Source organism: Heliconius melpomene, chromosome 14 (genome assembly GCF_056956725.1).
Source record: "Heliconius melpomene rosina isolate 202511_hmr_F chromosome 14, ASM5695672v1, whole genome shotgun sequence".
In the NCBI taxonomy this organism is placed as follows: Eukaryota; Metazoa; Arthropoda; class Insecta; order Lepidoptera; family Nymphalidae; genus Heliconius; species Heliconius melpomene.
Window position 1 is genome coordinate 8,205,408 of NC_140402.1, and position 27,069 is coordinate 8,232,476.

General features: G+C 32.5%; 2 protein-coding genes across 2 annotated transcripts; both read left to right on the forward strand.

The window, feature by feature from the left end:
* The first annotated feature begins 3,353 nt into the window (after positions 1-3,353).
* Positions 3,354-4,792, forward strand: LOC146532277 (cuticle protein 3-like). The gene is made up of 4 exons (XM_085197241.1): positions 3,354-3,464; positions 3,718-3,994; positions 4,097-4,324; positions 4,499-4,792. Exons 1-4 carry the CDS (start codon positions 3,456-3,458, stop codon positions 4,630-4,632), a joined length of 648 nt encoding a protein of 215 aa, XP_085053367.1. The 5' UTR covers positions 3,354-3,455; the 3' UTR covers positions 4,633-4,792.
* A 15,122-nt stretch (positions 4,793-19,914) lies between these two features.
* LOC146532278 (cuticle protein 3-like) lies at positions 19,915-26,951 on the forward strand. Its single transcript, XM_085197404.1, has 4 exons — positions 19,915-20,025; positions 21,682-21,876; positions 23,777-23,975; positions 26,565-26,951. The coding sequence occupies exons 1-4, from the start codon at positions 20,017-20,019 to the stop codon at positions 26,660-26,662; spliced, it is 501 nt and encodes a 166-aa protein (XP_085053530.1). The 5' UTR covers positions 19,915-20,016; the 3' UTR covers positions 26,663-26,951.
* The last annotated feature ends 118 nt before the right edge of the window (positions 26,952-27,069 follow it).

Consider the following 27,069-nt stretch of genomic DNA (forward strand, 5'->3'; position numbering starts at 1 on the left):
GTAGGAAGGAAAACAGAATGAGCCTAGTGTTAAGACACTCTCTCAACTTTCCACCGAGTTCTGGGGGTATTGCGGATTCGGTGGCGGAATTCGATTCTGTGCTTTTTAGTCTCGTCATCAGAGCGAACATTTGTAAATATCAAATATTTCATTTCTTCAAATGGGAATCGATCGCACTACCTGTCACGTTTGCAATTTACGTTTGTGTCCAACTTACCTCGAATTGGGTAAATATATACACTTAATGTTAATTTCAGTTTAATACCTACAGCCAGAAATCAAAGTTATCTCATAAGAGTACTTTCCCCCAATTTTAGGGATTAAGGATCCGCCTTAAAAATATCGAATCTGCTTCCATCAGAAAATAAGAAACCCCCTCTTACTTCACATTGTAAAGGCATACCGTGTTAAATAGGCTTAGCCTCGTATTGTCTTATGAGATTAGGGTATTGTCTGTATTTTTAGGAACAATAGCCACTATTAAAATAATCGGACAAAATTCTATTGTAATTTATGTACTTTGTATGTCTTTGATATATTTGGATTAAGTTAGTTAGTAGTTGGTATTGGGTTCATTCTCAATGAAGTTCTATATGTTTTTTTAAGCTTTACTGTATAGATATTTTGTGGGAAGTAGGGAACGGAGTGCGTTGACACTAGTTTTCTATGCTTACTCTTCCATATGAAGCAAATAAAAAGAAAATAGGTACAGGTTTCTCTGAGATAAATCTAATACATAATTACGATGAGCTGCTCGTTGAATATAGGTTTGAACTATAATGTTATCTTCCCCTCTCCTTAGCCTACATGCGGGATAGAGCGTGAATTTGAAAAAAAATGCTCTTGTGAACGTTTACTTTAATTTATTCTGATAAATCGATCAATAAATTTTATTTAAAAAAATCAATATCAGTTGCCCGCTGTATCCTGCACACAGCAGGATAGGCAATAATACTATATTATATTATAAGATCATATTGCGCAAAGGAAATTTGTGTTTAATATATTTTTGAAAATAAGTAACAATCTATTGAATATGACTCTCATATTTAATACGTTAGGCAGAGGCAACCTAGTTCTAAAGCACTTCGTTCTCCACTTTTCGTCCAAATTTTAAGACACTGCGTGTTGAGAGGCGGAACCCAACGCCGTGCTATATGTATGTAGATATCTAAAGAAAATACAATTCTTATTAGAATACACAACATTTTTAATCACTGAGTTATATTACACGGCGAATTACAGTATAAAAAGATATATTACCATTTTTGTTTGTGTGAAAGTTTTAGTTGCTACTTAATTATTAACTTTATATAAGAGTGACTTTACATTACATAGATGTGTGTTCTGCACTTTCTTTAGCTGTCATAATTCATAATATGAATAAGTTATGAAATAACTTAATTTTAAATTTTGAGGCTGTTTTGAAGCAAAGAAAGAGATTCTAGATGCAGTGGTATTTTCATCACTCAAGGGGTAATGTCTTAAATATAGGCGGTGTGAGGACAACGAAATTACCTGATTTTGAAGTCTAGTCAAACCACATGAAGTTTTGCTGAGCCTATGGCTTAGACGAACACGAATCATAAATAAATAACAAATTAATTTAAACTAAATATATTTCTTTCTAACAGAATATTTTTATCAGCTTCACGGTGTATCCCGCATTTAGCAGGATACTCAGAGCAAAACTAGTAATAATACATTCGTTTCCTATTCCCAGTCAACCCCGCGTTACTAGAACGAGCAAATATTTTTTTTTAATATTTCATTACCCCGAGTGAGAATAGAATTTACAACCGTAGTAAAACAGAAAGAAACGTCTATAATTTTCTCTCCTTACGTCACAAGAAACAAATGTTTTTTTTTTAATAAACCCAAAAAAATGATTACGATATCATTAGCAAGATAAACTAGTACTAATTTTTTTTCTCATTAATGACACTTGATCTCGTTCTCTTACAAGTAATATTGACCGTATTATGAAAGTAAATAGAGTTATATACGTTTAGACAGATGCTTTAAGTCTCTTATTGCAATTAAAATTGTAAATTAATTTTTAATTGTGATTATTTAATTGTAGTGTTATGAATAATTTAGAAAGGATAACTTGTTCTAGTATTATATTAATTTTTTTTCAAATTCACGCTGTATTTCCTATACATAGTAGGGTAGGCAGAGACGACTTAGAAACGTAGAATTAAGATACTCTGTTCCCATTACGACACTTCCATTCTTCTTACGCAAAACACAATTGAACAAAATAACAATAATAAATATATGGCCGCGTTGTCTCGTAACTAGACTAGGGAAATAAAAATATTAAGTATTTCACTTCCGTAAAATTTGACAGGTTGTGGTTTCGATCTCCACTCGATAAAATGAAATATTTATTTAAATCTATATTTTCATTTCTTCGTTGAGTTCTGCCACTCAACACGCAATGTCTCCAGAGTTCAGTGAAAATTGGGGTACAGAGTGTTTTAACACTAGGTTCCCTCTGTCCTGCAGTGTGCGGGATACAGCGTGAAGCTGATTACTGTATATCGACGTCATGTCTATAGTTTCTTGGCTCTGTATCTCACGCGTTCCACTTGCTCAGTGATCGGGTGCATCTCGTTACTTGTTACCTCACCCGCATTTGCCAGCATCTCATGCTGACTGCGTAAACTATGGAGTTAGGTAGAGTTTTGAAATTAATATATTGATAATTTTAACTTTTACAAAATAGTGAAAACAATTAGTGTTTATTAATGCAATTCATTTTAATGTACAATTAAATTTTTAAAAGTCTTTTGTCTTTATTTATGAGGCCAGTCGTGGCGCATTTGCACAAAGTGTGACCGCAAAAAGACTACTTGTGGCTTCGATCCCCATTCGAGCAAATTAAATATTTATTTAAATGTACATTTTCTTTGTTATGGTGTCGAGGCAAAGCGCGGCGTTACGTTCCCAATACGTAATGCCTCTAAAATTCGTCGGAAATTATATTTAAAACATTTACTATATTTCTATTTTGTAAAACAAAGTTCTTTAACTTTATTAAGGAACAAAGAAATGTAGTTAAAAAAATGATTTAATTTTTTTTGCTTCACTTTGTATCCCGCATACAGAAGGCATCCGGTATACTGCGTTCCATATTTTCCGCCCAATTTTCGAGACATTCCGTGTTGAACAACGAAACTCAATTCCACACTGCTCTCGTAGCCAGAGCGAGTTTCTAAATAATTGTTTTTATCGGGTATAAACTCCATAATTACCCATTTGAATACATCTAATATGTTATAATTTAACCTAAGTCCACACTGTACAAACAAAAACAGCTAATAACAAAACAAGTGTGACTTAATAAGAACGTGCGTATATAGAAACTTTTTTGTATAAAAACAGGCGGTGAAATTTTTTTTACTCATTCGTGACTCAAACATTTTGCGAATTACATACATACATACAAAATGAAACTGGTACGTTTATATTTATATATAAAAGCTCTAATTAGTTTACTTTCATTTTTAATTATGAATAATGTTTTTTTAATAATAATAATTGATTTAATAATATACCTAATTTTAAACATGAATATTGTATTACAATATGAATATTATTTTCCCGCTCGACTAGATCCAGAATAAAAGAAAATTCATAATAAAATTCTACATTTTTTTTAATTTGAAAGTATCTATATATTATTTATTTATATTTTATTTAAACTTCCAGTTCACATCCTTCACCGCCATCATAGCCGCAGCATCAGCTGGCCAGATCTTCAGCCAACCCCAAGCAGACCATTACGCTAATGCCGCTGATGTCTACCAATCAGCAGTGGAACACCAAGGAGTGTACGCCGGCCAGCCCCATTCCTTCCCTGGAAATGCATATTCCGGACAACTAGTCAAGGAACAGAGACCTTCAGCTGAGAAATCAGCCAAAATTTTGGCTTATCATTCGGAGAGCAACGATCATGGTTATAATTATGCTTATGAAACTGATAACGGTGAGTGTTTTTTTTTTATACTAAATGAATTTTCGTAGAAAAACTAGAACATACAAGTATTTATGATTTACAAGTAAAACATACAATACAAAAATCTTCCAGGTATCAAGGCCCAAGAAGTTGGTCAAGTAATCAAAGGCACTCAGGCCGAAGGTGCGTTCTCCTACAAGGGTGATGATGGACTTACATATACAGTGACATACACTGCTGACGAGCATGGTTTCAGACCCCAGGGAGCTCATCTCCCAACTCCACCCCCAATCCCTGAAGCTATTCTGAAGTCTCTGGAAGAGAATGCAAAGGCTGAAGCCAGTGGGGTTTATGATGATGGTATGTTTAAGCACAAAGTCATATTATATCATTAAAAATAAGTAGTAATTTTTCTATATTAACATATCATAACATATTTCTTTGGTCTGATTGTCATAATGAGTCGTTATGTTCCTCTAGAAAAAATTATAATATTTTGTTATTTTAATTAAACCACGGTCTTTTTTCTATTAGGTCATTACCATGCAGAGCAACAATCAGCTCAAAGCTACCACGCTGAACAACAACCAGCTCAGGTCTACCAGTACGAAGGCTACAAGCAAGAATTTGTTCCAGCTCCAGCATCCAATCCTGGATATCATCATTGAGTTACAAATCTACATAATTTGTTAAATATTTTGTTTTTTTTATTACTTTTGTGTATTTGTTAGTATTTTTTTAAGATGCTTTGCGTTTTGAAGCCTAGTCCAAATGTTAGTTGTTACCGAAATTGTGTTTGTTGTTGTTGCTATGAATAAATGAAATAAGTTGCTATGTATAATGATTTTGGTTCTTTTTCCCTATTATATTAATTTACCTATTATTTCTGCAGAGTACATACGTAAAGTAAAAAAAAACTTGTATAGATCTTTAAAATATGATATTTGATTAAATAAGTAAAAATGATAGTTATGGATTCCCATTCCAGGCGGGGAACTAATTATTTAATTTCTTCGGCCTTGTAGACAAAACAAAGCAATCTAAGTTGAACGAAGTTTAAAAAATAAAAAAGATGGATAACGGAGTGTCTTAACACTAGGTTTTCTCTGCCTATGCTAGAACCTAACATATAACAATTGTATATTATATTAAACCAATAAACCAATTGACATAGAAGGGCCACCACAAAAAGGTAATATAGACATCAATGTCACATTTTAGTTATATCTTAATTTATTTTGTCTTAAATAATTTAAGCTAGCTACCGCCAACCGCCTTCGTATCAAATGTTTACATCCAGACAGTATTGTAATTTAATAATATAAAGGTGTAATATTAGCATCTTCGAAAGAATTTATTTCACTTTGAACTTTCTGTTTTACGACAAATTGGATATTTAATTGTTTTTTATATTGATACTAGTGGGCGCGCGCAGCTTCGCCTGCTTATTTGGACCCTCAGGGGTGAATTCTAATAAACCATGAAACACGTGTTCAATGAAATATTTTTAAGAGTCTCAATTTCAAATTTTATGAAAATCGGTGGCGATTTAAAGATTTTTCCATATAAACTTTCAATCCCTTATTTGCACCCTTAGGGGGATAATTCTAGAAAACCATGAAACATATATTCAATTAAATACTTTTAAGAGTCTAAGTTTCAAATTTTATAAAAATCAGTGGCCATTTAAAGATTTTTCCATACAAATTTTCAACCCCTTATTTGCACCCTTAGGAGAAGAATTCTAGAAAACGATGAAACACGTATTCAATTAAATATTTTTAAAAATCTAAATTTCAAATTTTATAAAAATTGGTGCCGATTTAGATTTTTTCCATACAAACTTTCAACCCCCATTCTACCCCTTCAGGGTTGGAATTTCTCAAAATACCTTCTTAGTGGATGTCCAGATTATAAAAGTAAACATCTGTCCAAATTTCATGTTTCTATCATCAGCGGTTACGGCTGTGCGCGCGTCTTACCTCAGTCAGTGAGGACAAGTTCTTTTATATATATAGATTAGTTTTTCATGCAGATAAAAAAATTAAGCCAGTCGTGATGTAGCGAGTAGGTGTGCGACTGAGTACACGCAATAAGTTATGAGATCAACTGCCACGTGAAAAAATATAACATTTAATATTTTTATTTCCTCGTTCTGGTAACAAGGCAGAGCGCGGCGTTAAGATCTGCCTTTCAACACGCAATGATTCCAGTCAGAAAATGTGCAATGAAACTATCATAATGAAATTTCCAGGTTCCTTCTGCCTACCTTGAGAAAAAGAAAGAAGTGAGAATATAATTTGAGGCTATCGTGATCCATGGACACACCGTCTGACTGTGAACGCGGTGGTTTGCAGGTCCGGATCCCAATTATTTACATTTCCTCGCTTTGTTAACGAGATATGGCATGATGCAGAAAATTGGGATTGGAGTGTCTTAACACTAGGCTCCTCCCTTTTATATGTGGGATGCAAATCTAAAACAAAAAAACAAATACACAAATAACAATTACAAAAGCGCAAGTAGAACATTACTATTAGATCGATTGTATCATACATCACGCCCTTCAAGGACTTTTACTATTCGGCGAAGACTCTAGCCCACATTAGCATGAGAAACATCCGATTAGTCATTGTACAGCTATTTGAACTTCACTAACCTTTCCTTTTGTTCTTTTCGTTTTGTCTTATATGAATAAATCGATTAAAAATCTCTGCTTCACGCTGTATCCCGCACAGAGCAGGGTAGGCAGAGGGAACCTAGTGTATCACTCTGTTCCTCACTTTCTGTCGAATTCAGGAGGCATTGCTTGTTGAGTAGCAGAACTCAACGCCGCGCTTCGATACCAGAGCGAAGAAATGGAAATATAAATTTGATCAGATGTCACTATAGTCCAAATTGTAATAACTACAATCTCTTAAGTATTTTAGTGCAAGGAATGTAAAAATATATGAAGTGAAGTCAATTGTAACAAGTAGGTTAAACATTCACATATTGGCGCCGTATCTCGTGCGAAGGTCACATGTTCGATTCTCACGTAGATCGTATGTTTTTTTACTTTCAATTTGATTATATGAGAGGCACATTGTGCTGCAGTTGAGACATATTTGTGTGCAAGAGATAGTTCTGAGGTTTTTCTCTCTCTACAAACTTTTGTCATCGATGCCATTTATTTTTTTGAGACATTGAGTGTTTATTTGCGGAATTTAACGCCGCATTCTATCTCTCCGGACTCAAATCCTGGAATCGAATGCACTAGCATCGCCTTTATATTCTGAATATTTTTTGTTTAGTATATTAATAATGGGCAAAGCTCCAATGGATAAATGGGTTGGATGAATTCCTCCAGGAGTCGGTTTTACTTTCTGAATGGAGAGCTACCAAGGATTATTCCAATTCGCGCTTATATATTTATATGAAAAAAAAAATAGTTGAAGTTTATAATGATTGTCTTCTGGAAGAACAATAAATCAAACTTTAAACTAGCGAACTTTTGACTTTGACCTAAATATTAGTATAGGAATGTTATTCATCACAATTGATTTTGAACTTTCACGATTTTCTGGCAAATATTCCATCTTTGTTCTAAGTATGATACGTTATCGCTTACGGCTGTATTTGAGCATAATAACAAAAATTTCCGCTTAGGTAAATAAATTATTTTCATTTCCTAATATTTTTAAGACAATATGCGGTGTTTAGTTCCGCAGGATAACGCACAAGATCTCAAAATAGAGGATCTCTCTGCCTTCCTGCCTTCCCAAAAACGGAGTGTTTTAAACTAAAAAAAGACTTCCTAACTGAAAGGAAGCTTTTGAGTAACGACACGAAAAAATAATGTTTTTTTTTTAATCTACATACTTTTTATATGGGATTCGACTACCCTGCGTTCAAATCAACATTAACAAAATAAAAACAAATTAAAAATCACTTAGAGAATACAAATTTAACCTTACAACATACACCTGCCCTGCGGTATCTTATTATATGTATTACATAAAATATTATAAAGTTCAAATGGACTTCTTGAATGCCATCTTTAATTGAATTGAGTGGTTATATTCAATATTGTAAGAACATAAATAAATCTACATATTCCTGGTGTCATAAATAGTGGCCTAATGGGATAGTGTGGGTTCGATCCACACTCGGGGGAATTAATTATTTTTAATATCCCTCGAGTTTTTGCGAGTATTATTTATAATTTAATTAGCTAAATATCTATTATCGATTATAAAATATAAACGCGACAGGCACCACTCAACACGTCAGGAACGGCACTTCCGTTTCTCACGTGTTGTGTCCTATTGGGAACGGAGTGTCTTTACACTAGATTTCCAGATTCCCTCTACCTACCCTGCTATTTGCAGGATACATCGTAAAACAGAAATTAAAGTGAGAAAAAGAAAGAGAAACATATTAAGAAGAATTCTAATACGCTTTTCCACTTTTATTTACAATTCAACCAAACTCTTTCTCTACCTAAACGGAATATAAAGTCACAAGCATAGTGCCCAATAAAATTATCTTTAATTGCGTCACAATAGATTCTTAGAGATCTTTAGTGTTAACCTTCATAAATATATGTATATACAAAAGTATTACTAAACAAACTGACAAAATATCACCTAAGCCGAGCCTAATATGGTGATTAATGATTATTATATGTATATATATGGATTTAAATAATATTTTATTTCTATAATTTCGCAAGTATTTCACTAACTTGCAACAAATTATAATTTTAAGTTCAAGCTTAACTTTTATATCAAAATAGGAATTTAAGTGGAACAGTTGAGAGGTTTCGGGCTCGGCGTTAAGTTCCGCCGTATATGTGGGATATAGCGTGAAGATAAACAAAAATATGAAGCAAAAATAAAAAGATTATTTGTATTTGTTTATGCGAAATTTGGATCTGAACCCATAACCTGAGATTGCATTAAGTATAAAACATATGGCTGAGTGTGTATGAAAAAGAAAAACTCTGCCATGCAGATATTACAGGGTTTTTTTTATTTGCTTACATTTTACTTTTTAATTCTAACTTCATTATTTTCAGTACCTCTAGCTTATATTGGACAAAACCCTACAGTATGTGGATTTGTAGGTAGATATTCAAATGAGCACACTGTACAAATAGTATATATAAATCAAAAATATAATAATTTACCAGATTAGGAAAACTTTATTTTCTAAATCATAATAGTTTTCTCTAGCTCGAACTCAACACTTCCCTCTACTACGAGAGCGAGGAAAGCCAAATGGTTAATTGCACCCCGAATAGGAATCGAACCCTTAACCGCCTCTATTACAATCAAAGCTATCCTCAAAACAATCATTTCTACATACAGAACCACCACTCTCTCAAACAACGATGCAATCGCACCATGACCCCTTACATCTGGTACTAGGTACACTAATAGTAATAAACTATTAAATTATCTTTAACATTTAACTATCATTATATTAAATCATATTAAAACACTTGCTGGACCTGCAACTCTTAGATATATTAGAATTGGAAATGATAATCTTGCTAATCCATTTGAGGTGGAACAGCGTCCGACTATAAAGGCGGTTGTTATAGGTTCAATCACGATTGGAGGGATTGAATATTTATATTAGGTAACTACTTAATTTTTTTTTATTGTTTTGTCAGACATTTCGAGAGGCTGTCATATATTGCACAATGCTATGACATTGTGATTGTCAGTAAAGTTAACGGTTTTGGGTTCGAATTCCATAAGAGGAATTAATACTTTCATTTTCTCGTTCTAGTGTGGCGTTTACTTCGGCATAAAAAAAAAATTCTCAAGAGACAGAAAGTGGAGTACGGAGTGTCTTAACACTAGATTCCCTCTGCCTTCCCTGCTTAATGGGGCATGAGGCGTAAGGTAAAAAAAAAGATTTATGACATTTTGGCTAAAGAAATATAAAGCAAAGCAAAGAATTGATTTCTTTCAGAGAAGAAAGAAATTAAAATAATTTTATATTCTAATCCACATCATTTTTTTTGTTAAGATTACATATTATAGAAATACTAATTTATTCTTCTGATATTGCAAAACAACCAATACGCTAATTACGACAAAATAATAAACTACCTTCTATTTTTGACTTCAGATTGCAATCCACTATCGAAGAAACTGGAATCTAAGCTTATAAAATTTTAAAATCAAGATTTTTGAATAATAATTAGTTTCTTAATGGGGACCTAATTATTTTGAAAAATAATTAATTATTTTCAAAAACAATTAATTATTTCGAAAAATAATTAAATATTTCGAAAAAATTTCATGTAAACATGTTAGACAGTGTTGCGGTCATAGCCTGAAGAGACAATGTGATGAATGTGAAATGCCTTCAAATGCAATAGTCTAATTGACCAATTCAATTAAAAGAAAAAAAATATATTTATGATTTATATATATTTATAATTAAAATATATTTATTATACTTTAATATGAGGCTGTCGTGGCGTAGAGGCACAACCGTGCTATTTTAAATACGGTGGTTGGGGGTTCGATTCCTGGTTTGGTGGTTTTTAATTAAAATATGAATCTACGACCTCTGTCATTATAAACTAAGCAACTAAAATTTCACAAAGCCATAATTATTTAAAGTTAACTAAGGGGTCAGTCTACAATCTACATATAATTGCAATGCTAGTGATGTGTTGCGTGTATGACACGCCTATTGATCTTATTAGCGAATATAAAGTTACATCACTAGTTGTGCAACGTTAACATTATCTAGTTTTGGATGGGTGTTCCAATTTTAATAGCAAATTAATTATAGATTTGAAGTAGAACGATCGGCTTTGACTTAACATATGTCCAAAATTATAATAGAATTATATTTAAATAGTCTAAGCTATAAAAAGCCAAACTAGAAATATTTTTTCAGTTTCTTCCCTTCCATATACTGCATTATTTTCGAGACTTAATTTAGTTTTTTAGTTACTTGTTTATCTATACATTATTATTCTTAGTACATAAATAATTAAAATCTGCTTTTCTGGAGATTCAATGGTAGGTCGGTCTGGATAAATTAAAATTTTCCAGAATTTAACGTTTCCCAGATTTAAGAAATTGTATGTAAAGGCGCTACGTTACACCATCGTTACTTAATGCCACTGAAATGGGCTGAAAGTCGAGTACCATGTTGATGGTAGTAGTAAGTAATTCCTGAGATTAGCTCTATCAACCAAACAAACTCTTTACCTCTTTAATATTAACTCAACAGACGGATCAAATCTACAACCAATGAATCTACAGAAAAGCAGTTTTTAACTATGTAACGATGGCGTCTATCTATAGCACTGTGCAATAGTAACAATTACTATTAAGATATTTAGTCAGAGGTAAATTTAAATAAATGTTTTATTTAAAAACAAACGGCCATTTAAAATCAATTAATGTATCATCCAAATTAGTCATGGAAGTCTTATACTACAGTTACTTTAAAGTAACCTTCAATTTTATAATCTTAGAAACAATTATAAACCATAGGTACAGCTTTTGCTTTATTAGAACCATTTTGTTAGCTAAATGAAAGAACATAATATTTTCAGGGTTAATTCAGGACTAAGGTGTAAAAATGTGGGGGTGGGGGGTGGTCCGGGTTCACCCAAGAATAGCCAAGCCAAGAATGGCCACTCCAGAAATATTACAAGCAATAAATTTCCCTGAAAACTTGAAGAAAAGCTCATCCAAATTATCTGTCCAAAGCCAAAGCGTGGGCTTTAGCTTTGAAGAAATGTGTTCCAAACCCTAGCCAGACCTTTCCCAGAAAATATTTCTAGATATACCCATGGATTAAATACTTAATTTTCCACTTATTTATTGTTTATTTTTGTATAATGCAAATAAATGTATGATCAATACAGTATGCGGATCATCCACTCCTATATTAATCACGCACCAACTTAAATGTTAGTTACCTATTAGTTCTGATTTATACACGTAAAGGGCTCTGGTCAAGGCCAAGATGTCCAGTCGTAATGTGGAACATCCTGTAGAAATAAATTAATTCAAGGTAATATATACTGTGTATTTCCTAGAAGTGTAGTTTAAAAATGTGGATGATACCTAAATTATGTTCGTTTAAAACCGATATCAAAAGTGTATTAAGAACATAAGTTTAAATTTCTATAGTTCATCTCTAGGATACAATCTGTACTAAAAAAACAAGTAGAATTTGAAACCCGCATGTAGCAGGGTAGGCAGAGGGAGCCTAGTGTTAACCCTCTCTTCCTCACTTTCCGACGAATTCTAAGCAAACGCAATGCTGCGTTTTGCCTCGACACTAGAGCAAAAAAGTGAAAATTTTTAAATATTTAATTTCCTCGAGTAGGAATCGAACCCACAACCTGCCGCTTATGCCCATGCGTCACACCTGGCCTTAATGTATTTTGAAAAATTATAATTTGAAATAATGATCAATAATTCATTGTATTCTAAAACAATCAATTAAATTGATAAAATAACCTTTAAAGACTCTAGATGGTCACGTATAGTAATTGAAAATCAATTAATAATAAATACTTTATCTAAAAAAATACGCTACTGTATTTTTTTACTGTAGTTTTTTAGCTTTACGCTGTGTCTAGCACGCAGCACGATAGATAGATGGAACCTAGTGTTGAGACACTCCGTTTCTCTTTTTCTGCTAAATCTCTTGGTCAAGATATTCCGTGTTGAGTGGCGGAACTCAACGCCGCACTTTGCCTTGTTATCTCTGCGTATAATGATGTATGCGGGATTCAGCGTGAAGCTGAAAATAAAAGTTTATAATCAATTTACGTACAATTTGATTACTTAGTTAAAGTACATAAATAAGTTAACTAGGATGACCTTCAATCGCTTAAACGGAAGTGTTATGTAAGTTACCCTAGGACGGGCGGTGCCGATGGACTGAATAGAACGAGAAAGTAAGTAGGCCGTTACGATTCATTGAACTTATACAAACATTTGGTTAATTTTTCTACCTTTAATTCATATAAAGGCTTTAATATAACAATTGCATCTTTCGCTTTTCTATTTCTTCTGTTTTTTCTTTCTTTCCTTCCTGTGTTCTTCGTGTTTTTCATACTATCTGACATTGTTAAAAGATTGCTTATATATACAACCTGACATTTGTAAAAGATTGCTTATATGGCACTTCTGGAACGACATAATCACAAAGAACAGAACACAACATCTTACAGAACTATGTAGTTCTTGTATTTTGTTATCTAGAAACGCGTCTTTCTCCACCTCAAAAACTGGTAACACACCTGTAGCTCCTCTGGTGTTACATGGGTTCGTGGGCGGCGGTGATCACTTACCATCAAGTAACCCGTACGCTCATTTGCCTTATCTTTTTCATAAAAGAAGGGTAACTCCGACCGCAAGTACAGCGGGTTTCATCAAAACGGGCACCGCATTGTAATATATTTTGGTTTTGACATTCAAAACGAAGAAATGAAAATATTAAATATCATCAACTTGGAATGAAACCCAGAACATGTCGCGTTTACAGTCACACTTTGTGCCCCTGCACACTGGCCTCAATAATAACTAGCCTTTATAATCTATATATATAAAAGGACTTGTCCTCACTGACTGAGGTAAGACGCACGCACAGCCGTAACCGCTGTGCGTAGAAACATAGAATTTGGACAGATGTTTTCTTTCGTAATCTGGACATCCACTAAGAAGGGATTTTGAAAAATTTTAACCCTAAAGGGGTGAAATAGGGGTTCAAAGTTTGTATGGAAAAAAATTTAAATAGGCACCGATTTTTATAAAATTTGAAATTTAGATTTTTAAAAGTATTTAATTGAATACGTGTTTCATCGTTTTCTAGAATTCTCCCCCTAAGGGTGCAAATAAGGGGTTGAAACTTTGTATAGATTTTTTTTAAAAACGGCACCAATATTTATAAAATTCGAAATTCAGACTCTTAAAAGTATTTAATTGAACACATGTTTCATGGTTTTCTAGAATTCTTCCCCTAAGGGTGCAAATAAGGGGTTGAAAGTTTGTATGGAAAAATTCTTAAATCGCCACTGATTTTTATAAAATTTGAAATTTAGACTCTTAAAAATATTTAATTGAATATGTGTTTCATGGTTTTCTAGAATTCACCCCCTAAAGATGCAAATAGGGGGTTGAAAGTTTGTATGGAAAAATCTTCAAATCGCCACCGATTTTTATAAAATTTGAAATTTAGACTCTTAAAAATATTTCATTGAACACATGTTTCATGGTTTATTAGAATTCACCCCTAAATACGCAAGCGAAGCTGCGCGCGTCCGCTAGTATGAATATAAATATAGATTTGTATAGAGGTATCCTCTAAGCAGATGCTTATACTTAGTATGATGAGACCTCTAGACATCTAGTGAAAGTCACGATGCCGATTTTAAACTACGCAGGATCTGTATTACTATCGTTAATACACCAACCAAGTAACCGATAATTATACATTTTATATATTTATCACATATTTATACATATATTTAAGTTTCAGCTATATAAAAGTCCATTATTGCTTAGTAGAATTATTGTAAATAAGATGGATGCGAGTTCGTTCCCCACTCGGAATTAATTACGTTAATTTCCTTGCTCTAAGAGGATGAAGTGTGGTGTAGAGACCCACCGTATGTCGAATTCAGGCCAATAGGAGTAACAGCTTTAATCTCAAACTCCTCAAGAAAAAACATATACAAGAATAGCGTGAAGCGGAAGAAAATAATTTCTTAAATAAAAAAATATTGGTGAACAAGGTCAGCTCTCACCATCAGGTCACTCGTCATCATCATCACCACTTCAGTGCTTTCAGCTCTTTTAATATTTTTTTTAATAATCTAGTGTCAAATAAAACTTTGTTAGATTGCTCTCCTATCAAATCCAACACTATGGTTCAATTAATTATAATAATAGTAAAATATTTTATAACGGCAAAGTAATTGAAGTATGCCATAGTCCATAGATGATCATCATTATCTCATAACGAATTGTAAGGAGTCAAGGAATTTTATAATTATATATAATGTGGCTTAATGATGCATATTCTTGTATTTTTCGCTTATTAGATGTGAAATAAGATTATAATTTGCTTAATGTGGTTCTCATCTATATTTGGTTGGCATGCATGGTCATATCTTAACCTTTCACTCTTCAGACTACAACCTGAAAATAGATATTTCTCAGAGACAAATGGACAATGTAGCGCAAGAAAATAAAAATAAGTAATAATTAATTTCTCCGAGTGGGATTCAAACTTAAAACTTTCATGAAGATGTGGGCACTGATGTGGGCACTGCGGCACGACGATCTTAAAATAATTATAAGGCAGCGAATAAAACTCTATAATCTTCTATATGAAAGACAAAACCCCTAGGATGTCCTCTGCCCATCCAGCCCTCCCAAAAAAAAAATACAAGAAGATAAAAATATCAAGAAATCAAGCAGGCTCATTAAGGACTACGTTGAACTCCCGAAAGTAAACTGTATATTTGCGGTGGAAGCTGGGCTCAAAGAAAGGAGTGACGATTCACTAAGTTCTTTTAGACTGAATCGCTAAAATACGTGACCCGTATTGTAAAAGTGTAGACTCGTATTTTTTAGTTGTACACTGTATCCCACATATAGCAGAGATTATAGATAGATAATCGAATAATAAGTTCATCGAGTCCATTAGGAGATAAATTATATTAGAATATCCATCGAGCAATCTTGAACTGTGATTCAAGACTCTTGACCTCCTACAAATATAAATCTAAAATTATCTAGAATTAGAATAATTACATTATTTTTTTTTGTCTTGATTTAGCTTCACACTGTGTTGATTGTGAGTGATTTTTCTTATTTCCTCATTCTAATTTTTTCCAGGGCAAAACATGTCGTTAAAGTCCGCCTTTTAATACACAATATTTTCAAATAATTGAGCAGTACATGAGATCGATCTCAGACTTGAAATCGGTTTACAAAACCTCCATACAAAAAATTGACATAAGAAGATTCCATACAAATCCTTATAGAGAAAGGAAATGGTTCATCCAAAGGTCTATAACATAAAATCTAATGCACTATAATAAAAATTCATATAAGATGGTTAAAAGGAATGTAACCTTTTCTATTTGCCTCGAGTTAGTCATCAGTTATGTTTAAATGTATTGTTTTGTGAAGGTTGAGACAATTTAATGTTTCATAAAGTATTTATGGTGTTAGGGTTATGTTAGAGTTAAATGTATTTGAACTAGAGTTGTGGATTCAATTCTTGTTTGTAAATAAGAAAAGTTATTAAAAAATAATAATTAACTTTGAGTCTCTAGCGGTAAATAGTTGAGATCTACCAGGGTAAAATTCGGCAATATTAAAATATTATTTTATTTGATTAAGCTTCAGTCTTATACAAAATTGCTTGAATGAAAGCACTTTTGAAAAATCAACCTACAAAAAATACCAGGTAGTATTATTTCGAGAGGCGTAACATGGGGGGGGGGGGGAGCGGTGACTGTAACGCAATGGTTGTGGGTTCGATCCCCACTCGAGGAAATGAAATATTTACTTAAATTTATATTTCCGTTTCTTCGCTCTGTTATCGAGGCTCACTCAACACGCAATACCTTCGGAATTTGGCAGAAAGTGGGGAACGGGGTGTGTTAACACTATGACACACACATCCCACAGACAGACAAAGCACAAACGAAAATACTACACTAACAAAGCTGTAACGTAGATTAGGGAACATAGGGAAGTATTGATTGGGATTTTTTATAATTTAGGGAAAAAACAATATTTTCCATATCACACCTTAAAATTCCCTTATCGAGCTATCATCAACAGCAGCAAAATTTTTAGCTTCTTTCCAATCCAAGGCTAACTATAATCTAACATTTAACATACAAATGTTCCTAGGCGTGTGATCATTTCTCAACAGCATGACCTCTCGCGGTCGATATCGATTTGTACGACAGGAAATTTGAACCTGATTTATAAAATAATTAACTAATTTAACTTTTACTAGTTAATTTAATATTCAGTTTTAGTTAGTTAATTAAAAAAATATATATGAGTAATGTCTTCCTATATAAATAAGATTAGTGTGAATGTTGCTTCAGAACGCAGTGGTTGTGGGTTCGATTCCCACCCAGGAAAAGTTATTATTATTAATTAATATTTTGTTTATATAATCTATATATATAAAAGGACTTGTCCTCACTGACTGAGGTAAGACGCACGCACAGCCGTAACCGCTGTGCGTAGAAACGTGGAATTTGGACAGATGTTTACTTTTCTAATCTGGACATCCACTAAGAAGGGATTTTGAAAAATTTTAACCCTAAAGGGGTGAGATAGGGGTTGAAAGTTTGTATGGAAAAAAATTTAAATCGGTACCGATTTTTATAAAATTTGAAATTTAGATTTTTAAAAGTATTTAATTGAATACGTGTTTCATCGTTTTCTAGAATTCTCCCCCTAAGGGTGCAAATAAGGGGTTGAAAGTTTGTATGGAAAAATCTTTAAATCGCCACCGATTTTTATAAAATTTGAAATTTAGACTCTTAAAAATATTTCATTGAACATATGTTTCGTGGTTTTTTATAATTCCCCCTAAATACGCAAGCGAAGCTGCGCGCGTCCGCTAGTATATAATATTACTAAGACAAAAGCGCAGCGTTGAGTTCCAATATTCGACACAATGCCTCGAAAACTCCACTTAATACGGGGAAAATAGGACGTCCTAACACTAGATTTCGTTTACCTACAATCATAATATTGAACATCATCAAAAGTCAGATGATAACAAAACAAACCATGGCGTTCATCTCCGACAACTCTCTCAAGGCATGTACTCAACATGCCTTGAGAATTTGGCGGAGAGTGGGAAACGGAAACGTCTTTAAAGAGAACAGAGTATCTTAACACTAGGTTCTCAGATTTCTCTGCCTATCCTGCTATGTGCGGGCTGAAAAAAAAGAAAAGTGTTTTTTTTTAACTAACAACTACCGTCTGGACCAACTGTTTTAATCTACTACTAGTAGTCTATTCTAGTATAATACATTTTGACTCCATATTAGGTAACCAAAGGACTATCAATTATTATTCGGTAAATTATAGATAGTAAACTTTAACCTATCTTACAATAATTATTATAATGACTAGGATTTATCTATAGCGTCTCTTTAAAATAATTTTTTGTTGGTCTATATAATACATGGTACAGCGCGGCGTTGAGTTCCGCCATTCAACACGCGGCTATATGGCGGATATAATATTCTTGCCTACCCTGATGTATTAAATAAGAAATAAAGCAGGGAAATAAAGAAAAAAAACCTTAATGATTCTAACTGCTAGGCGAAAGATGTGGATTCGATTCGAAGTCCCTTGGTCAATTTATTTATATAACTAATTTAAGTGATAATACATATTATACAAAGAGTAACGCGATCGACTGTAATATGAATTTAAATAAATGTTTAATTTCCTCGAGTGGGGATCGAACCCACAACCGGTCGCGTTCACTGTCACACTTTGAGCCCTTCCGCCACGACAAGCCTTTTTTACGTGGACGAGAAACGGTCTAATTCACGTCATTGATGACGTGAATGTTAAATTAGGCCCTTTCTCGTTCGCACAGGGATTTTATAAAAACCTTGTTTTCATCAATCCTGCTCTCCTAACTTCTCTAGAACTAATGCATCCTCAAACCTGTTTTAGGAATAATAGAAATTTAATTTTTTAGAAACATGTGTACGAGTAAAATTATAACGCCTTGTCGTTGCCTTAAACAACCTAATACATTCTCTAGGGTCCGTGTGACTGTAAAGGACTCAGATTGTGGATTCAATTCTACTCGAGGAAATGAAATCCATAATATTTTCATTTCTTCGTTTTAGTAATAAGGCAAAGAGCGGCTTTAAGTTCCGCCTCTCAACACACAGTGCCTCCAGAATTCAGCCAAAGTTGGGGAATGCAAGTATCTTTATGGGAATGTTAACACTACGGTCTCAAGTTCCTTCTACCTACCTATGTGTGGATATATTCCTTATATTGAAGCTAAAAAAATACACATTTTTTTTAAATACATTCATAATTCCCATATTATAATTTATAAAAAATATATATATTCTAAGCGTGTGTATTTATGTGCAGACACATTAAATATCATTATAATATAAGCTAACCTTTTAAAGGCTATTAGAGTAATTGCTTCTTCCGTTTTTTTTTGTTGCTGAAATATTCAAACTAACTGACTAACAGACAACGCGCAGACAAAATCAACTAAGAAAGTCGAAATATTGTATTATACTTCTTTACTTTTATAAGGGGAGGAATAGGAGAAGTTTTCATGGAAGTCTTACATGAACGGGAAAAAAATGTTTTTTTCTAAAAGGAGGATTTCTTGCAATAACTACGAAAACCTCCCTCTTTTCATCTTAGCGACCATACAGACAAATTTGTAGGTGACAACTAGTATACTATATTATACATCCTCTCCAAGTCCAAAATTAGTACAAACAACAAAAAAATAATACTAGTTATGCCTTCGGAAATAAAAAAATTATATAAAATATTTTTTTCCAATTTGTCTTACTTAATACGCAATGCTTCCAGAATACGGAGGGGAGTAGGAAGGAAGTGTTTTGACACTAGGTTCCCAGGTTTCCAGTCAGGCTACATCGTGAAGCTAATAAAATACTTTTCTCAAAACTAGAAAAACAATTTTAAAATATCTTTCATTTATATATCCTTGAAGTCTGTAAAAACCTAAAACTTCATCACTTCCTATCGAATAATCAAAGCACAGACAAAACCCAGGTATAAATCTAGATTCTCACACTTTACAAGAAAAAAAAATCTAATCAAAATCTAAATTTTAGTCCCATCTTCTAAAAAACTTACGCAAAAAAGTTTCTAAAGTTCAATTTATTTATTAGGAAAAGTTACATTATAATGTTGAATGAATTTTGTAATCGTCGAACGTATATAAAAGTGACTAGTTTGTAAGGTCCTAACACTTGTGATCTTACCTCCGACCTGAACTAACATATAGAAAACATGCAACTGGTGAGTTAGATTTAATATTATAATATAAAATAATAATAGATGAACCGATTTTGATAAAACTTTTTCAAAAGTTCATATTATATTTTGAAAATTGTGAGAAGTTTTTTTTAAATAATTTCACTCAGGCAGTATATTGATCATATTATTATGTGGTATTTTTTAAATTTATTATAATAATAGATGAATCGATTTTAATAAAACTTTTATTACTTGTACTAGAATTAAAATTAACTGTGAAGGTTGATATACAATCTAGTTACGGGAGTTGTTTTTCTATAGACTGTATTTAACACAATGTGTTATATTAATATTGTTTTACAATAATTAATGGACCATTTCGATATTAAATTATGGACCAGCCTTAAAAAAATATTAATATTTTAATAATAATTGTCGTAGGAATTTTGTAGACTTGTCGCATAAAACTTATGATTTTGTAAAAGGCGTTATATTTAAAAAAAGTGAAAAAAAAAATTCAAAGATTTATTTATTTCATATTAAGAAGTAAGCTCGATTAAAATATCTGTTTTTTTCTAAAACTATTCCAGTATTCCATTAGACTTTATAGTATTTTTATTTATTTTAAGAGTTGTCAGAATACAAAATTGAAATAACCGATATTTATTAATTTCTTTCTTTATGAAAAAATATTTATGTGAAATAAACATAAGTGATTTATTACTTATTTTTGTAGTATATACAATAATCTAAAAAGATTATACTGATATTACATACACAAAAAATCCTCTGGGAAAAAAATAATAATTTGCATATGTCAGTGTCGTATTTCCTAAGTATAATCAAATAGTATTAAATATGGTTTATATATTAATTTCAAATTCAACTTAATACCATAGTAGTTAACGTCAAAAATCGTTCGTTGAAGTCTTTTATATGAGTTTTCAGGGTTGAAATTAACAATGAATATTGCACTCGAGATAAAGCGAGATGTTGATAAATTGTGGGAACGGTAGCAGGTTTTTTCATTAATTATGCTTTTTTTATACCATTACGGCTCAGTTGTGATGTAGCCGATTGCGATTGCGAGGGGTTCAAATTTAAAATTTCAAATAATTTTTAATTTAATTTTCTCAAGTGGGAATCGAACTCACATTATGCCGAAATTATTATTTTTATCTATTATTAAGTAAACTTCGTCTGTTAATTGACTTAGTTACACAGTTAATTTTGAAACGTAACGTAAAGTTTAAGAAACTTCGAAAGATAATCACATTCTCACACATAAACATAATATAAATTGTTATTTATGTTTGTTTCTCAAATACAATTTTAGAATTTGAAATATTTATCACTTCAACTAAATCAAAGTTGGCAATGGTGGACTAATGTAATATGGGTGTACGTATAATTGCGCTATTTTAATTAATTGCATACATATAAGGATAGACAGTAGAAAGCTGTCCTTAAAACAATCCGTTGCCGATTCTCCGTCCAATTTTAAAGACATTGATTGGCGGAGCTCAACGCCGTGTTTTTTTTAAGAAAAGCAATTAAATTTGTTGACCCAAATATAAAAATATATATAAAAAACATAGTATAAAGAACAACGAGTACCTTAACGCTTAAAACGAGACATATCTGAAATTAATTTTTAAAAACCTGATGTTTTACCTGAATTCCAATATAATTTTCCAGTTCATCGTAGCCACCGCTCTCTTCGGCCTCGCCGCCGCCGCCTTCTCTCCCTACCCGGAACAGTCGAATCGTCCCCAAGCGGCCTACGAGAGGAACGCGCGTATCCTGGCATACGACTCTGATGTGAAAGAAGATTCCTACAGATTTAACTATGAAACTGAAAATGGTATCAAAGCTCAAGAAGAAGGACGCGAGGTAAGCTTTTTGGTAGAGATATAAAATAAGTTTTTTTTTTTTTTAATTCCGTCATAATGAATCAATTATTAAGGTATTTATATTTGTTTTTTATTATTCATTCACTCTGTATCACGCATATAGCAGAATAAGCAGGCACTTAGTGTTAAGACACTCCTTTCACTTCTTTTCTATCAATTTTCGAAGAATTGCGTGCGTGCTATGTGCAGGATGCAGCGTGAAAGTATAATAAAACCAAATTGCTACAGCCAAGTTCAAATTTTCAAATTAAACATTCATTTTCACAATTTTACATTAATTATTTCTCAGTACATGACAAAGTAGGAGAAATGCCAAAAAATATGATAAAATAAAATATACACATAGACTTATGTATGTTTGTATGAGGTGTACGTTCACCTAAAGGGCATCGGTCATTTCAAAGGTTGATGTAAATATTTTTAGATAAAGCTCCATCCCAGTGTTGCTTCATATACCACACTGTCTCGTTTGATAAATTGATGGGTTGATTGATGTATAGGAAATTAAATGTTAAATACATTATTAAGATTTACAAATTTAGTTTGTTATTTTTTATTTATATAAATATGTAATTCGCTCTGGTAACGAGGCAAAGCGCAGGGGAGAGTTCCGTCATTCAACACGTAACGCCTTCAGAATTTGGCGGATAGTGGGGAAACAAAGTGTTTTAACACTTGGTTCCCAGGTTCCCGTTCAGGATACAACATGAAGCAACACACTCCATTTCTCACGCTTCGGTCAATTTTCAGGCTCTTGACTATTGAGCAACGGATCTTAACGCCGTATTTCTAAATCTAAAAAAAACAAACTCAGACAGCTTTTCTTATTTAAGATTCTTAATTATAAATTACTAAATTAAATATTCATTTATATTAAAGATCATCTATCCATCTAATCTTAAAATATTTCGAATTAATATTTACATAAAAATGCAGGTCAAATACATCAATATATCGCAACTTGTTTGACACGTGTGGCTAATTATAGTGAAGATGTAAACTAAATTACTTATTATATGTTAAATATCATTATAAAGGCCAGTAGTGGCACAGGGGTCTAAGGGTGAGGCTGTAGACGTAAGGTTTTGGATTCGATTCCCACTCGAGGAAATGAAATATTTACCTACTATTTTAATTTTATCGCTCTGGTGATCAAGCAGAGGCTTTTAATACAATATATATTATCTCAGGAAGTACTAGTTTTATTTTGTTTAATTGAAGAAATATTTTTATTTTGGACAGTTCATCAGGTAGCCTACCAGGAACCTTTTATAGGGTCTAAAAAAATAAAAACATAATATAAACGATAATGCCAAATTTAGTACTAAATCATATATAAAGTATTACTCAAAATACTAATATATAGTAAAATACTAATATACAGTAAAAAAACATATTTAACATATTTTGTAATATGTGTCTTCTGTGTGTGATTCAAATGAATCATTTCACCACTTCTTTTTATATGGAAGTTTTATAGGCAATAAATTATTACTTTATAATAATTTATGATGACAGTAATTCCTTAGAGTGACTGTTAGAGATGTGTTTTATTGTGAAATTAACTCTTCACAATTTCATTTCTTCGTACTTTGACACCACGGTTGGAGGTTCGATTCCCACTCGAGGGCATAAACTATTTTCATTTCTAAACTCTGATAACAAGATATAGAGCGGTGATGAGTTCCCCACCACTCAATAGGCAACATTTCGAAAATTAAACGGAAAGTAAGGAACGGCCTACCCTCTGCCTATCCTGCTAAATACGGGATACAGCGTGAAGCTAAGAAAGTTATTACTGTACAAAATAATAATATACCATTTTTCACCAAAATTTGTATGAAACTAGTCTTACAAAGATCCTTTATATTGAATTCCAGGTTGACGGTATAGAAGCTCAAGGCGGTTTCCAATACACCGGTGACGATGGTCAGATCTACTCAGTCAGCTACACTGCCGGCCAGGCTGGAGTCCAGGCCCAGGGTGCTCACTTCCCAACCCCACCACCAACTCCTGAAGCTATCCTGAAGGCTTTGGAACAGAACGCACGTGATGAAGCTGCTGGTATCATTGATGACGGTAAGTTTTTGTTGTGAAAATTAACTTATTAATTAAATTGTCAATCAAATCTAATTGAAGGTTGTGAATTCGATTTCCACTGGAGGAAATGAATGATTTTCCTTTTATTGTACTAGTAATAAATACGCAGTATCTCGCTAAAAAAAAATACCAGGAATTTGATCGTTCAGTCAAGACCATGGTTCTCGAAAGTAGGGAGCGGCTTTAGGTTGAGATTAATGAAGATAAGCAAACATTACAACGAGAGGTCGTGGGTTCGATTCCCACTTGGGTAAATGAAACTTTTAGCTTTGCCTATCCCATCCATCCATCCATCCCATAAATTACGAAACATTCAAAAAGGAATACACAAACAAATCTATCTATCAAATTGGTAGTTGGTTTACAAAAAAAAAATATAAAATACCTTAAAAGCCTTTCGCAGAAATCAATTTAGAGACTAACATTTAGGCGAAGATTACAAACCAAAACTACACGTTGACCTTAATACTTGATAGATGATTCTAAAACACCTGTTAGCAAGATTGCACCATATAACTCCTATGGCCGCACCTAGAAAGGTTAATTAAGGTTTAATTTAGTTTAATATTATTTATTTAATGTTGTAATTTTATTTGGTGTAGGTTCGATTCTCATTCAGAAAATGAAATTAAAATATATTCATAGTTTTTTAGTTTGATAAAATGAGTGGAAATTTTGAATTAGAAATTTTCTGATAGGGAATCGAATCCACAACTCTTGCGTTTACAGTCACACGCACCACAACGGCCACGAAAATATGATTTCATGTAAATTTTCATTACTTTAATTACAATTAAGAGTTAATTGATGTTTTTGAGTGCCGTTTAGAGACTTTTAAATTCAGATTTTGTTCAGTAATCGTTTGTTTCTTGCGTAATATTTTCATACATGTGAATTTAGCTTTGAGTCTTTGATCGAAGATTGCGCAATATTTGACCTCACGTGAATCATTCAATTTACTATGAAATGCACTTCTATTATCTCGGTGATTACAGGTTCAATTACCTGTTCTTGCATATAATTGCACAAAAACATACGTTTTTATTAAATTGTTAGGACATATTTGTTTATATTCTACTTTATTTGTTTATTTTCTTAATTTTTTTAGTTTCCAGTGAAGAATTTAAAATTTTCGGGACTCACTAAAAGGTCTAAAAATAAAAGTATTTGAATTTAAAATATTTCATATTTTTATAGCAAAAACTCAGTTCCCTGCATATACATAGTATAATATTTATTTCCCCCGAATGGGAATCGAACCGACAATCGTTGTTTGTAGTCTTACAGACTTCTTACAGACAAAAAAAAACATGTTTAAATTTAAGCTTCTTGCATCTTCAACATAAAAAGCTGACAACATTAATAAATCAATGTCAAACGTCAAATATTATCAAATATAATATATTGCTAATATATCTCAGAGAAATGAATACTTTAGGTTGAATACCAAGCTAGATAGCTGTACGGCGTAACATATGACCTTTCCTGTTTTACACAAGCGCTAGAGTCTGGGAAAGGTTTAGTTTAGACGATTTCGTTTACTATACATACATACATTAATGTATATGCATGAGAAAGTTTGTTCGTACATAATAGAGACATTTTAGTTTCACATTGTATCCGTAGTGTTAACACACTTAGTTCTCCGTTTTTTGTCCAATTTTAAAGATCTGGAGGTCGTTATGGCGCAGTGCCACAATTGCACCACGATGTACGCAATGGTTTTGGATTCGATTCCCACTCTAGAAAATGAACTGCTTATTATGTTCATATTCTCGTTTTGCAATAAGGCAAAACGCAGCGTTTAACTTCGTCAGTCAACATGCAATGTTTAGATTGAATGTGGAAAATGGGGAATAGAAGTTTCTTACCACAGTTTCTTACCAAGTTCCTTCTTCGTACCATGAGATGATCTCAATTTAGATGCCTACTTAAAAAATATTCCAACCTACAGACAAGCTATTAGCTCATTTGTATGTAAATAATAATCTATGAATAAAAAAGAACGTGTGAATAAAACACAGCGAATGAATGACTAAATAATGGATAAAGTAAAAAAGTTTTTACAGCTTTTTGTAAATTGCAATCGCTGGTAGCGTGAGATATTTTTTTGCTTAACCTTTTTCACTGTTTCCTTTACATTTCTTTATTTAGACGTTATTATAGGTATTTTATGCTCAATCGTGGTGCAGGGGCACTGTAAATAAAATAGGTCGTAGATTCGTTTCGCATTAAAGAAAATGAAATATTTAATATTTTCATTTCCTCTCTCACACGAAATGCCTCCATAGTACGGTGGAAACTAAGGAACGGAAGTGTCTTAATGGGAACAGAGTAGCTTAGCATTAGGTTCTCAAGTTCCCTCTGCCTGTCTTGCTATGTGCAAAGAATAAAAACAAGTTTTTATTGTGTGTGTGCTATTTATAATGCACTCGGATCTATGAATTATATGATCCTTAGCTTAGCCTTAAAGTGCTGGATTAGGAACCACTGAAAAATTCCTCTATTCAGGTCCTGGCTCCCATCATCAGAAAGAATAATAACACTATTCTTTACTTTTATTTCCAGGTTCATACAACCCAGGCAAGTACGGTGGCGGCGCTGCATTCGTACCACAACCAAACTTCGCGCGTCCCCAAGCTGGATTCCGTCCTTACAAATTCTAAAAAGCATATCTGATGACTTGTTTACACGTGAAAAACTATCTTTTATCTTATCTTATCTTTAATAAGAGGCTAATCTTTTTATATTGGTTTATAAGTGTTTTTACTTAGGCTAAATTAGGCTTTCTATCTATTTTCTAGGAATATCTTGATGTGAACAAGTGTTTAGATACTAGCTTACTCTTATGTTCAACAAAATGTAAATGTGATAATAATCCGTACTTAGTTTTACGATTCCAGTGAATGGATATATTATTTATTCTATGAATAAAAAATGAATTTTTATATGTAATTTGATGTTTTATATTTTTTTTTATTAAATCCTTTTGTGTATTGCCTAAAGAGCTTAAAAAGCTGTCTTAAAATATTGGAAACAAAAATATTGAAACGCTATACCAATTATACATTTA

Coding starts and splice junctions, on each gene's coding strand:
- LOC146532277 (XM_085197241.1), top strand. Junction 3,995..4,096: donor TGCTTATGAAACTGATAACG/GTGAGTGTTTTT, acceptor AAAATCTTCCAG/GTATCAAGGCCCAAGAAGTT. Junction 4,325..4,498: donor CAGTGGGGTTTATGATGATG/GTATGTTTAAGC, acceptor TTTTTCTATTAG/GTCATTACCATGCAGAGCAA.
- LOC146532278 (XM_085197404.1), top strand. Junction 21,877..23,776: donor CTCAAGAAGAAGGACGCGAG/GTAAGCTTTTTG, acceptor ATTGAATTCCAG/GTTGACGGTATAGAAGCTCA. Junction 23,976..26,564: donor TGCTGGTATCATTGATGACG/GTAAGTTTTTGT, acceptor TTTTATTTCCAG/GTTCATACAACCCAGGCAAG.